At 50.9% G+C, this 11,860-nt stretch overlaps 3 protein-coding genes across 3 annotated transcripts; 1 reads left to right on the top strand and 2 right to left on the bottom strand.

The window, feature by feature from the left end:
• Window positions 1-255: 255 nt before the first annotated feature.
• EMWEY_00049730 (hypothetical protein) lies at window positions 256-1,110 on the bottom strand (the record flags this gene model as incomplete). Its single annotated transcript, XM_013479526.1, has 3 exons — window positions 256-401; window positions 624-704; window positions 960-1,110. Coding segments are annotated over 3 exons (378 nt in total), but the record flags the coding sequence as incomplete, so codon positions are not given.
• Window positions 1,111-3,594: 2,484 nt separating this feature from the next.
• On the bottom strand, window positions 3,595-5,880 carry EMWEY_00049720 (actin-like family protein ARP4a, putative; the record flags this gene model as incomplete). Its single annotated transcript, XM_013479525.1, has 4 exons — window positions 3,595-3,815; window positions 4,056-4,187; window positions 4,410-4,708; window positions 4,994-5,880. The coding sequence occupies 4 exons, from the start codon at window positions 5,878-5,880 to the stop codon at window positions 3,595-3,597; spliced, it is 1,539 nt and encodes a 512-aa protein (XP_013334979.1).
• Window positions 5,881-7,411: 1,531 nt separating this feature from the next.
• On the top strand, window positions 7,412-9,110 carry EMWEY_00049710 (hypothetical protein, conserved; the record flags this gene model as incomplete). Its single annotated transcript, XM_013479524.1, has 6 exons — window positions 7,412-7,510; window positions 7,631-7,747; window positions 7,961-8,290; window positions 8,487-8,565; window positions 8,707-8,820; window positions 8,977-9,110. 6 exons carry the CDS (start codon window positions 7,412-7,414, stop codon window positions 9,108-9,110), a joined length of 873 nt encoding a protein of 290 aa, XP_013334978.1.
• Between the last annotated feature and the right edge of the window lie 2,750 nt (window positions 9,111-11,860).

Below are 11,860 nucleotides of genomic sequence, written 5' to 3'. Positions count from 1 at the left end.
AAGCACACACACTTCTCTCTCTCTCTCAATATATATATATATATATAAACACTACGAGACTGTCCAGATTGAGGAGGTCTGTCTCCAATACGAGACAGGTGAAGGAGTGGAATCTGGCTTGCGTAGTTCCCCTTTTACGTGCCAACAACAACCGGCCGCATACAACGCATACTTCTGGACAGCTACGAGGTGGAAAAAGCTGCATCGAAGAAAAACGTGGTCTCAGAAGGCGAGTGCCCTTCTCGTTTTACTTACCGATCCCTTGTCGCCTGCGCGGCTACTTTGGGGGGCAGCGCGAAGCACCTGCTGTCCGCGTACCTCCAACGGACCCGAATCCGACGGCCCCCACCCCCGACGAGCAAAGAAGCCATTACGAAAGGCTGTGCTCTTGTACGTCTTTCCTGAATAACGATGCACACCACAACCATGCCAACACGCATGTGCAGGTGATATACCCTCTCGATTCTCCCCTCTCCGACAAGCACATGCGATTTCGTGTACGTCTCGCAGATGCCGTACACTGATGTACCATCGCTTCGCCCGTGTTGTGTCGTCCGCAAAGTGCATGGTTACGGTGAGCCGTGCAACGTTGGTGATGTGGAGAGTCTCTTCTCGCTATGTACCTCTAAAAAACTCGTAGGCAGTACTCGGGCTGACTTCTGAGTCGTCAAGCTCCTTCGCACCTCTTGCTAACCGATAGCCATCTGATGAACAAAGGAGGAGGATTCATACAATCAAATTTCACGAGTTGATGTTGGACATATGACTTCATTATGCCTCCACCATACGCAAGGAAGCCGCCTTTTTCGCTAGAGTTCCACCGTAGCGTGGGGAGATAACTACAGCGGAAATGTGTGCGCAGCATCGGATGTAGAGGTATAGCAAAGGCTCCCAGTAATGCACGCAATGCCCTGCTAGAAGACCTGCAAGGATTATAGAAGAAAAAGCGGTTGCCTCACCTCTGTCAAATGCCTCTTGAGATGAATTGTCATGGATTATGTGAGAACCTGGGTCTGGGGTGTATTCGTATACCTCCTTCCCACCCGTTCCGTTAGTGCCCATCAGCAGCTCCACACCTTTCGAAGGATCCGCTGAAGTGTTATCGTTCATCCTCATGCGGTATGGCCAATACTTGACGGTAAGTGGGTTTCCGTAGGTTTATGCAACGGCTGGTACCCCGGCTTGTCGTGCGACCGGCACCCTTAAGTGCAACTCTGTAGGTGTCGTGGGTGGTTGCGCGTGTCCTAGCAGCACACTCCTGACAAGTTCACCCAGGCCAGGCAAGGCGCCCTGGCATGCTAGTCTCACGTGCACCTCAACACAGGTAACAGACTGCATGCGGCTGTGCGAACGGATGCCTGGCACAGACACTGGACGCAGCTGCATCTACGAAGAACCTCCTCCGGGGAGACGGCTGCCAGCACCTAATGGCTCACACTTCTCCTGCGAAGTCCTTCATGCCGCAACGAGCAGTGGAGCCCGTACGGCCGCCTGTTGCAATATGCACCAGCCAACCCGCTACGCCGTCCTTGTTCTGGGTGTTGGAAAGCGAAATAAATATAAATGCTAGTGAGACAATTACCGGAATCCTATCAATAATATCGGTGAACGCCGAGAAACCGTACACGAAATGCTCGGTCACAGCGTCGCGTGTCAATGACGTGACCGGCACGAAGAGGGAGCACCAATAGCCTCGGCAGTGAGCCCACCTCAAGATGCGAAATAAGAAGAAAATATGTTAATGCAAAAGCTGTAAGGAGAGACTGCGCCAAGAAAGCAACTGATTGCTGAGGGACTTCAAGCCCCCGACAGACCGAGTGGCCGGGACGGAGCTGTATATGTCTGCTCTAAGGGATGGTATTTCCCATTCACTACGAAGCCTAAGAAAAGATCCAATTGTTTCATCAACCATCCTGTAACCAGCTGGTATACAGGTATTTGAGGGTGGATGCTTGTTTCAGTTCTCTTCCCTTTTGTGATGGCCAACTCGCGAGCACTAGGCGGAAACATCCTTGCTCGCGAAACCTAGAATCTTCACATGGTCAGTCATGCTATCCAACGCAAATGCAGCAGAAACAAATTCTAGGGGAAAACCCCGCTAAACAGGAGTGGAAAAGCCTCCTGTTCCCGTGACGAAATCCAGCAGTTACAGGACGGCCCAGTGGGCAACGACGGGGACAAACACATGTTCAGGTCTACGTTGTATTTGTGTTTACTCCTATGAAGCAGTGTTACTCAAGATGTGCTTTGTGCCCGCCACACACAGTGTCCACACACTCATCGACTCCAAACACACCAATATTATTATTATTATCTAGTTAAGGACGGTGGGACGGTTTTACTAGCTAGGACGAGACTTTCTGCTCTTATGGACAGAAGTGCTCATGCGAAGTGTGTACTTGCTTACCGACTCCGTTCAAGAGCTGCCCCCACTAGGCAAACGATCTGCATATATCCATGAGGATGCATGCGTCCCATACGGTAGTACACCCAAGGCACATTCACCGGCAAACCATGTAGCGGATGGTGTTTGACAGAGTACTCGGTCCCCCATGACGCAAACCTAAGCTAGTTTTAAGCATGTGCACTGTGCGTGTAACGCTCCCTTGGCCTCGGGAGCAATGCTGCAAAAAGCCCCAAAACGCTAGCTACACCATATATGGGAAAAATGATGGGTTTTAAGCGTCGAAAAGCGCATTACTACTCCATTAGAGCTCACTGAGGCTCAAGAGATTTATCTTCATCTGTGGTGCACACATGTCCTGCTGCAAGAGAATGCCAGTTTCTAGGTGGAAGAATGAATGGCAGCGGGGACCAGGATTGGAGTACGGCTCAAAATCATGGACCTTGCATATTATTAATGGCACAGCTCGGAGCCTGGCAACCAATCAGTAAGCCATTCCAGCGTGCGTTGCAGGGTGAAATGCTGACGTGAAAAGCCTATCTGTTCCATCGGCAACTTCCGGCCTGGCCTGAGCATCATTGTATGTCTCGGCAAATTTATGTGCAAAGCATCTAGTGAAAATTTTGGCTGACCGTTAGAGCGTGTCGTGTGCTACAACGAATGTAGCACTTGCAGTCGACGGTAGAGCACCACCGAAGTGGCGTACCTGTAGGACAGTCAATCGAATTCGCCAAGCTTAGGTGTACAAGTCAACAGGGCGCCACTCGACTTTCTGAGCTATTGCTGCTGTAGCCAAAGATTAGCCGGACTGTGAACACTGCCGCTGTTCTAGCGTACGAAATTCCCCCGGTGTTCATGATGTGGAATACGGAAGAAAAAGTTCAGTGCTGTGAAACCCTATACATGTGGGCCGCCAGCGGCACTACCGTCGTGGCAACCCTGCGGAGGCCTATGGACCGCCTCTCCCGAACTGGGAAGACGCAAAAGTCCTTTGCATCGGCCAGCCCCTGTGCTCCTCCCCATGCACAGTTTGCGCAAGCTGCTAATGGAGCACAGTTCCGCAACTCCGTTAGTTACCCGGGTCTCGAGATATGTCGTAATCCCGCTAGCGGTGGAGGAAAATGAAGGTACCATCCGTTCACTTACAAAAGTCACGACCTGAAATCCCGCAAGCTCGTTAGTACCCTCCACTAGTAGCATTTCCGCTGAACGACCGCTGGCCCATGTTCTTCATATTCCTCGCGGCTGCACCATGCAGCCTGGAAGGAACTAAGACTTGCAAGCATCGAGCCTCCAACCCACGTTGAAAACCGACGTTCTTGTGCCCCAGGCACCGCAAGGAGCCTAACCTTCTGGCCTCCACAAACTGCGGGATCGTCCACCAATTCGCGGTTAACTCTCTCTACCATTCCTGCAGGTGCATGAACACACAATTCTGGTACCGTCGTGGTTTTGCACTTACAGTCAGATGGTTGAGCGTGAGCCACAAAAGCGGGAAAATTTTGTTCTTTTGGACCCTCCAGAGCATGCGTACTCCAGCCGCCACATCACAAGGCTTCAGGCACAATGTACCTCCAATGCTCCGGTTATCAAGGGGGGTTGGAGCAGCGCAGGCAGCACCAACAACACGGAGACGTGTATAAAGACGCACCCGGGATACAGGAGCAGCCTCCTGTGAGAACCAATGCACTAAGAATGTCACGATTGCCGTCCGCCTCAACTGCCTCAACCACCTGTCGCACTGCCTCCGGAAGACCCGGGAAGCCACCACCGCCACCCGGCACTAATGAAAGGAATGCGGGATAGAACAAAATCTCGGGAATCTGCAGCATACCACAAAAAAATAGAGTGGTGGTTGAATGGGTGACAACACTGGCCACAGCCGTGCTCCTACCCCGCTTGAACACGAGCACTAAACATGAATTAGGCAACGCAGGAGCTCTACGAAGTGATCAGTGCAAATATCTCGTTCCTAGTGCAACCCGAAAAGGTTGCACTGGATGACCTGCCTTCATGGCTACTTGATCTGCCTCAAGACGTGTACCGTCCGGAAGCTCCATGAGGCCTCCTTCACTGCCACCGCCGCTTGAGAGCAACGCCGCAGCGGATGCTGCTGTCGAAAACGGAAATAGGAGCTGGGATGTGGCGGGGCAATCTGGGGAAACAGCTGCACCACCTCCACGTCTCTTTGCTTGATGTTGCTGACTTGGTAGTAGAATAGGCTTCCTCGCAATGGTAACATCCCGCGGGTCGTCTGCAACGCGGCATAACCCCTCCTTTAGAAACGATAAAGTTTGCATGCGGCTGCACACGAGCAGAAAAAAACAAACCCATTGCCAAAATGTGACAGATAGCCTCCCAAATGTGTCGGTCAGTACAAGCAAAGCGGAAAAGTAATCAGGTCTGACTTTGGTGCCCACGCAACTACGGCCATGATGCTGCTGAAGGCACTGGGTAAAGCGGCGGGGAAAGCAGAGGCAGATGCGCACAATGTGCCCCAAAGTTACTCACCAACCCGCCATATCGGCAGTGCCAAAACATCGCAACAGCGCTAAAGTCGGCCTGTGTATTTCTTGGTAAATGGCTCACCTCCAGTGCATGTAGGAAGAGTGAACATTGTCCCAATCCCCAGGCTTGTCTATTGCAGTTTTCGACATCCGACCTTGTGCAGAAAAGCGGGCAAAGCTGGGATGTACAGGGAGGTTGTGCCCCATGAGGATAGAGCCAAGTAACTGGCTCATTGCATCCCCACCCACCGGCCACTCTGTAACATGTTGGTCTAAGACGAATGAATCAGAAACTGGCGCAATTGATAGACCAGAAGCCCCCACGTCGATTACCATTGCACTACTCCTCCCCAAAGCAACACAAGACAATAGCGCTCGTTTAGCCGTGTACAGAGATCCTACTTGCAGTCCTTCAAAGAGTATCTCAGCCATCTTTTCCCTGATGCCGCGGCAATGTATGTTTGGCTCGGAAAGGAGTAGTGGCTGCTCCCGCAAGTCTGCCCCGACACCACACAACTCCGTCAGGCGCAAGTTGCTGCGACATATAGCTCTTGAATCATTGGACCCTGAACAATCCAGCGTCGTGGCCCCTTCGCTTGAGCTGATACGAGCAGACCGTGCTCCTGTACAGCTGAGGGCTACAAGGTTCTCAAACGCCTCTTCGTTCAGAGTGTATGTGGGGCTTGAGTCGCCCTTCCTCTTCCCACTAGGACCTCGCCAGGTTGGAAAGAGCGCAGGCACAACTTCAACTCCGTCACGTCTCTCTGAGAAGTTGAGGGGGAATATCAGTTCGCGGACTGTGGCGTTTTCGTTGCCGCCAGATGCATTTGAATCCCCTGCGAAGCTGCTACGTTGGCGTACTCCAATGCACGAGTTCAGCAGCTGACAGGGATTCCCCTCACCCGCATATCCCACGCGAGTACTTGCCGCCCCAATGTCTACTACAACGCTCGACGACGCCAATTCCATTCTTCGTAAACGTTAGAGGCGTGATTAAGTAAAGTCAAGTTAAGTAAAGGCAAGCAAAGAATATGCAGGTAAAGAATATGCCCCTTGGGCACAATGTGGAACGAGGAAGACAGAGTCGACCGTCCCTTTGAAATCGCACCGAATTTGTCCCGTTCTCGCAAAACAACTCTGTTATGGATGCTTTGCGGTGAGGCTGGTACTGTTGGCTGTTGTCTCCGTCCCTATAATCAATCCTAGTTGCCTGTTGCCAACCCCTTCCTTTTCTTGGCAGAAACGAGAACTGAAACGCAGTGGATTAGACAGAATGTGCCTTTCCTTCAGGTGGAATTCCTCGCCCCACTAATCCAGCACGGCGTGATCTGCAAGGGATTTACCGCCACGCCTGCGTCTGCCAAGACAACTATATGGCTGCTCTCGCCGTCTCCTGTGCAAAAAATGCTGTTAAGTTACATTTAGTGCGGAAATACAACTTCTTTTTATCCGCTTGGAGGCCCACCAAGAAAGTTGCCACAACGCCGACTGGCAGATCATAGCTGCTCGACAGTACTCGGCGCCTCTGAGTTCGTTAACAAGCATAGACTAAACACAACGCATTTATATATTCCACTTGTTTGTGTGTTTCCATTGTTTTTCCCTCGTGAAGTGTGCGGGTCCCGAACCAACGCATGCGCACTCATTGCTCGCAGAGTATCCATCAGGGCTGGGCGCTCCGAACTTTTCCTATGAACCCTACACATTATTAGGCTTCAGAGTATCGATACTTCCCTTATTCACCTACAATTTAGACCCTCTAAAGTTTTGCCACTATACAAAAGCAGGTTTTGGGCGCCGGAGGCTGCGTTTCTTCGCTTTCTTGACTTGACCCATTTAAAGAAGCATCCTGCACGTTGAAATATCCACTTACGGATTGGCTTAGTGCTCCGCCTGTTCGTGAAGATTCGGAGGACTGTGATTCTGATGACTTCGTTCTTCCTGAGCAGAGTAAGAAGACGCTTAGCTTCGCCGGGTCCCTCCATGCTGATCAACTGCGAAGCAATCGTACTAAATATCCTCAACTTTGTTTGCTTGCCCTTGTGGATGCGTAGCGCACAGAAAGTTCGGAGGTTGGTTCGTAGAACTTAACGCGGGGGGGCTCAGAACTTCAGCAGGAATACTTGCCGAATCGCTTCTTCGTGGGACAACCCTCCAGAGCTTAAGTAGCAGCTCACGCCCAAACCCGACTTACAGGCATGGGTTTTCCCAGTGAAGGCAGCAGTGACGATGGAAAACGTAGCAGCAAGAGCAGCAAAAAACGAAAGGCCAAGAAGGAGAAGAAATCTTCAAGAAAGAAAAAACGCGACGAGCACTCAGCAAGCGACGAGGAGAGCCGCTTCCAACTTGTGGGCAGTGTTACACCACTGTTGAGTTCTTGCTGTTCAAGTCAGCAGTTAGTGAACTACGCGCTCTGCAGCTCATAACTGCGTGCGTCAGGCTACCTTCAGAAAAGTTGGTTGGATGTATCCCGTTGTACTGCGCAATGAGTGCTGTTGAGATGTGTGCCTCTGATACCCTTCAGGAACAGATCGATCAGGCAGATGTAGATCGCCTTCTTATCTCTTTGCTGCAGCTTTCTCCGCAGATGGAGCCAGAGGTGAGGGTTGTGCATCGAGTTGCAGTGTACGCGAAAGTTTCTCGGCTGGCCTGCTTACAACACTGTAGCCAGGTATTTGTCTTGGAACTCGGCTGAGCGTGTTTGTTCCCGTGGGTTCAGCTTTTGGACGTATTTAAACAGCTGGATTCATGGGGAATCGTCTATTTGAATGACCTCGGTGATATCCGGTTGCGAAAGAAGCTTCGGCACCTTTTCCGGGCACTGTTCGTTGGCGAGGTGCGGCCTCCCGAGGTTCCCGCTTGTGACAAGTGTCGCACGCACATATTCTGTACTGAATTTTCCTTTACCTCAACATACCCAACGATTCGTTTGCTAATGTACTCAGCGCAATCTAGCCGTCGGTGACCAAGAGTTTTCCGAGCAGCACTTTGCAGCACTTCGCCTCAGCCGCAAGGGTCATTACCGCATGCTTTTAATGATGTTTCTCAGGTTGAGGGTGAGCAAGGCAAAGGTTGGAGGAAGATGCTTACCTGTAAAATGTCGCTCTCCAAGTTAGTGAAGCGCCGATGCAAGGAGCTACGCCCACAGCTTGAGGTGTCAAATCCTCCGGCGGACATTGGACCTGTTGAAACCTCCGAGGTGAAGGAGGAACGACTCTTTGAAGAATTAAGGTTCGACGCCGAGGCGGCGGAACGGAAGGCAGAAGAAGCTGTACAGCGCTGGCGCGCGGAACATGCCGGGCTTCAGGAACTTTCAACCGAGTCCGTTTCTGAGGGACCATCTGAAGTGCAGCAGGCGCCTTCGGAAGTGAAGTCTGGCGTAAGTATTATTAGTTCGAATGAAGACGCTTTAATCTGTTCACGGGTGCTCTTTTCTGGGGTGTGCTCGTACGTATGTGCCTCCTGTGAAATTGTTCACGGTTGAACAAGTGCCCTGCACCCAGTAAAAGGCGTTGTTGGGCGTGGAAGTGAGCTGGTGCAAGCGGTAGGGGGACGTTTGCTGTTTGTTGTGGCAGAGAGAGGAATGGATGCTTGAAGCTCCCGCCTATCTACGTTGTCTGGCAACAAAAGAAGGGCCTGATGCAAAGAGGATGCGTAAGGAATTTGCTGAGAGACGTTTTCCAGAGTGCACGTCGCCTTCACAATTCCTGCAGCCTTGGTGGGCGCTTATGGTTGTTCTTAATTGAGCTCGGCGGCTCATGGAGATGTGAGTTGCGGTGGTCGGACTCGGTGCAGAAATCTTGCAGCAGAAGAAGAAGGATGATGAGGAGGCTGTACGTGTCAGAGCGATCATGGAAGAGTGGAACAAAGCACGAAAGGCTAAGAGTCTTCGGGAACTTAAGGAAGAAGGTTAGTCGCAGGCACACTCGTCTGCAAAAGAAGGCTCTGCCGCCTTACCACCCATAAAAGCCAAGCTGCGCTACCAGTCACTGCGCATGTTTGTAAAAGGACGTGCATTGTCACACAAGAGAAAATTGTGCTCTGCGTTTTCCGTTTGGCAAACAGGCGAGTTTGCAGATGGTGAAGAAGCGTATAAACGCTGGAAACGAAACATGGAGGCGGCTCGAAACCTCTGGGGAAAGCGAGCGGCAGAACAGACTGCTGAACAGGATTTCGTGAGTTCGCAAAACCAGGATTAGTTCAAGAGCATATTTGGTGTATTATAGAACAATAGTGCGCTGATCGCAGTGTGCCTTTTAGGAGTTGGCTAGCGAATCATGCGTCATGTCGTAGTTTTAGGTGCTATCTTCTGGACACTGCAGCAAGAAGATTCGAAGAAGGGACAACCATGGCAGCGATTTGATAGGGAACGCGACCTGCAGGCAAGAATTTGTAGACACCACAGTAGCCCCGCTCTGCATTTTTGTCACAGTGTGTGTTTAGAAGGGCGGCTACACAGCATTGTCCCACAGTGCCATTTGTAAGTGGACATTACCTTGATACCGTGCGGCTCTTGGTATTTTGCAGACTGTTCGACAGGTATCACGGGAGGACTACAATAAACTGGTAAGTGGCAGCCGGAGAATAATTATCTGCGAACGCTATACTGAGTGGGTGCCGTCGGACTGAACAAAAATAGTCTCACAGCTGCCATCCTTGCTGCAGGGAGTAACCATTTATCATTGTGCTTTTGTCGTTACGTTCTGTGTCACTTGCAGACCCAACAGGAAAAGTTAAGTGCGCGCTTCAAGTCCTCTTGGCAGACGTCATTTTTATGAAGGCTGTATTTCATTTTCACAGAGCATCGTGTGGAAAGTGGCCAGAATCTAGCTCACAAACATCAACTGGGTTCCATGCTGCTTTGTCTTGCGGAATTGACCCATCTCAGCGTTTTTAGTAGTTTCTAGGTACGAGTTTGGATTCGCTTTCTGAATGTACTTCCTGCGCTTGGCTGTTATCGGTAGATCCCTGTGTAGACACAACGATATTTTCTTTTCCTTTTTAGTATAAGCTATTGATACTGTCAGTTGATGACTTTATTTGGTTTGGGTTTGCGCCTTGCAAGAACCAGACATTTGCCTGATTACTAATTGGCTCCAGAATACACTCCCAGACTCAGTGCTCAAACACCCAGGTCCCCCCAGTGGGACCCGCTGCGGCACACTAACGACGGGTTCGGATCCTTCAGCCTATTCAGCTAAGCAGAAATCATACATTCTAGCAGCACCAACTGCAACGGGGCTGTTCGTTGCCTTAGCTGTTCGTTCGAACCACTGAATCGAAGCGATTATTACCCCAATAGGGCTGAGCGAAGGCTTGTTTTTGTCACCGTTTCTGTGACTGTGCTTGCTTTGACTTTGGCTTGCTACAAGTAGTGGAATCATCTATACTTATTGCGTCCTTAGCAGTTGCCGTTTAGAAGCATGCATATTGCGTGCGTTTGCAGCGGACGAATCATACATTCTAGCAGCACCAACTGCAACGGGGCTGTTCGTTGCCTTAGCTGTTCGTTCGAACCACTGAATCGAAGCGATTATTACCCCAATAGGGCTGAGCGAAGGCTTGTTTTTGTCACCGTTTCTGTGACTGTGCTTGCTTTGACTTTGGCTTGCTACAAGTAGTGGAATCATCTATACTTATTGCGTCCTTAGCAGTTGCCGTTTAGAAGCATGCATATTGCGTGCGTTTGCAGCGGACGAACGATTACGTTTGGCTTTTGTTGCCCCATGTTGACACTTCCTAGCAAGGGCAAAGCAATGCAATTGGGAGATTGCCCACGGCTGCAGATGACCGTACGACGCCACCAGCCAGGTCCAGTCCTCAATTGCTTTGACTTTGGCTTGCTACAAGTAGTGGAATCATCTATACTTATTGCGTCCTTAGCAGTTGCCGTTTAGAAGCATGCATATTGCGTGCGTTTGCAGCGGACGAACGATTACGTTTGGCTTTTGTTGCCCCATGTTGACACTTCCTAGCAAGGGCAAAGCAATGCAATTGGGAGATTGCCCACGGCTGCAGATGACCGTACGACGCCACCAGCCAGGTCCAGTCCTCAATAGGTTCGGCCCACGCCTTCCATGTATACCGAAGGGTAGCTCCTTTCTAATCCCGCTAAGAACACGTCGGGCGAGAAGAGGCTTCTGCATTTCCGGCAGTTTCCTGCCACCGCATCAACCCGCCAGAAAACGTAGAATCGTCGGGGATAGCAGCCGCCGGACGCGCGTGGAACGCCTTATGGGGGCATGATGTTGGTGCTAATGCGGTTCCGGCAGAGCTGGATTTGCTACTCCTCGGTCACCCTGGTAGAGACACGATTGAGAGTTGTTGAGTGGTTGGATGCATGATTGAGGTTCGTACTACCTGGAGGCTTCTGCATTTCCGGCAGTTTCCTGCCACCGCATCAACCCGCCAGAAAACGTAGAATCGTCGGGGATAGCAGCCGCCGGACGCGCGTGGAACGCCTTATGGGGGCATGATGTTGGTGCTAATGCGGTTCCGGCAGAGCTGGATTTGCTACTCCTCGGTCACCCTGGTAGAGACACGATTGAGAGTTGTTGAGTGGTTGGATGCATGATTGAGGTTCGTACTACCTGCTTTAGGGGCGAAGGTTCGTTGTGCCGAATAGTGCTGCAAACATGGGAATTGCAACCTGATTCTCACGCCTGACCTAGTAAAATATAGTTGCTTACACTCGCATTGAATCGGTGCCTTTATATAATGGATGAGATTTCCCGTAGGGCGCCTAGTCATTGCAGCTTTAGATTCACCACTTCCACATACTCTGCAGTAGGTGAAAGAGGCGTGCATAGTGGGCGGCCTGCCTAATGGCTTTTCCAAGTGCAAGAATTGCTGCTTGTGCAAAAGCTAAGCAAACGCCATGTCCTAGAGTGGGTAGTATCTCCTTCCCTCCGGCTAACAACTCTAAGTGGGCATATAAACGTAGGAACAA

This window comes from Eimeria maxima, genomic scaffold (genome assembly GCF_000499605.1).
Source record: "Eimeria maxima Weybridge genomic scaffold, Emw_scaff1194, whole genome shotgun sequence".
NCBI lineage: Eukaryota > Apicomplexa > Conoidasida > Eucoccidiorida > Eimeriidae > Eimeria > Eimeria maxima.
Note: the sequence above shows the minus strand (reverse complement) of the source record. Positions and strands in the feature narration are given on the sequence as shown.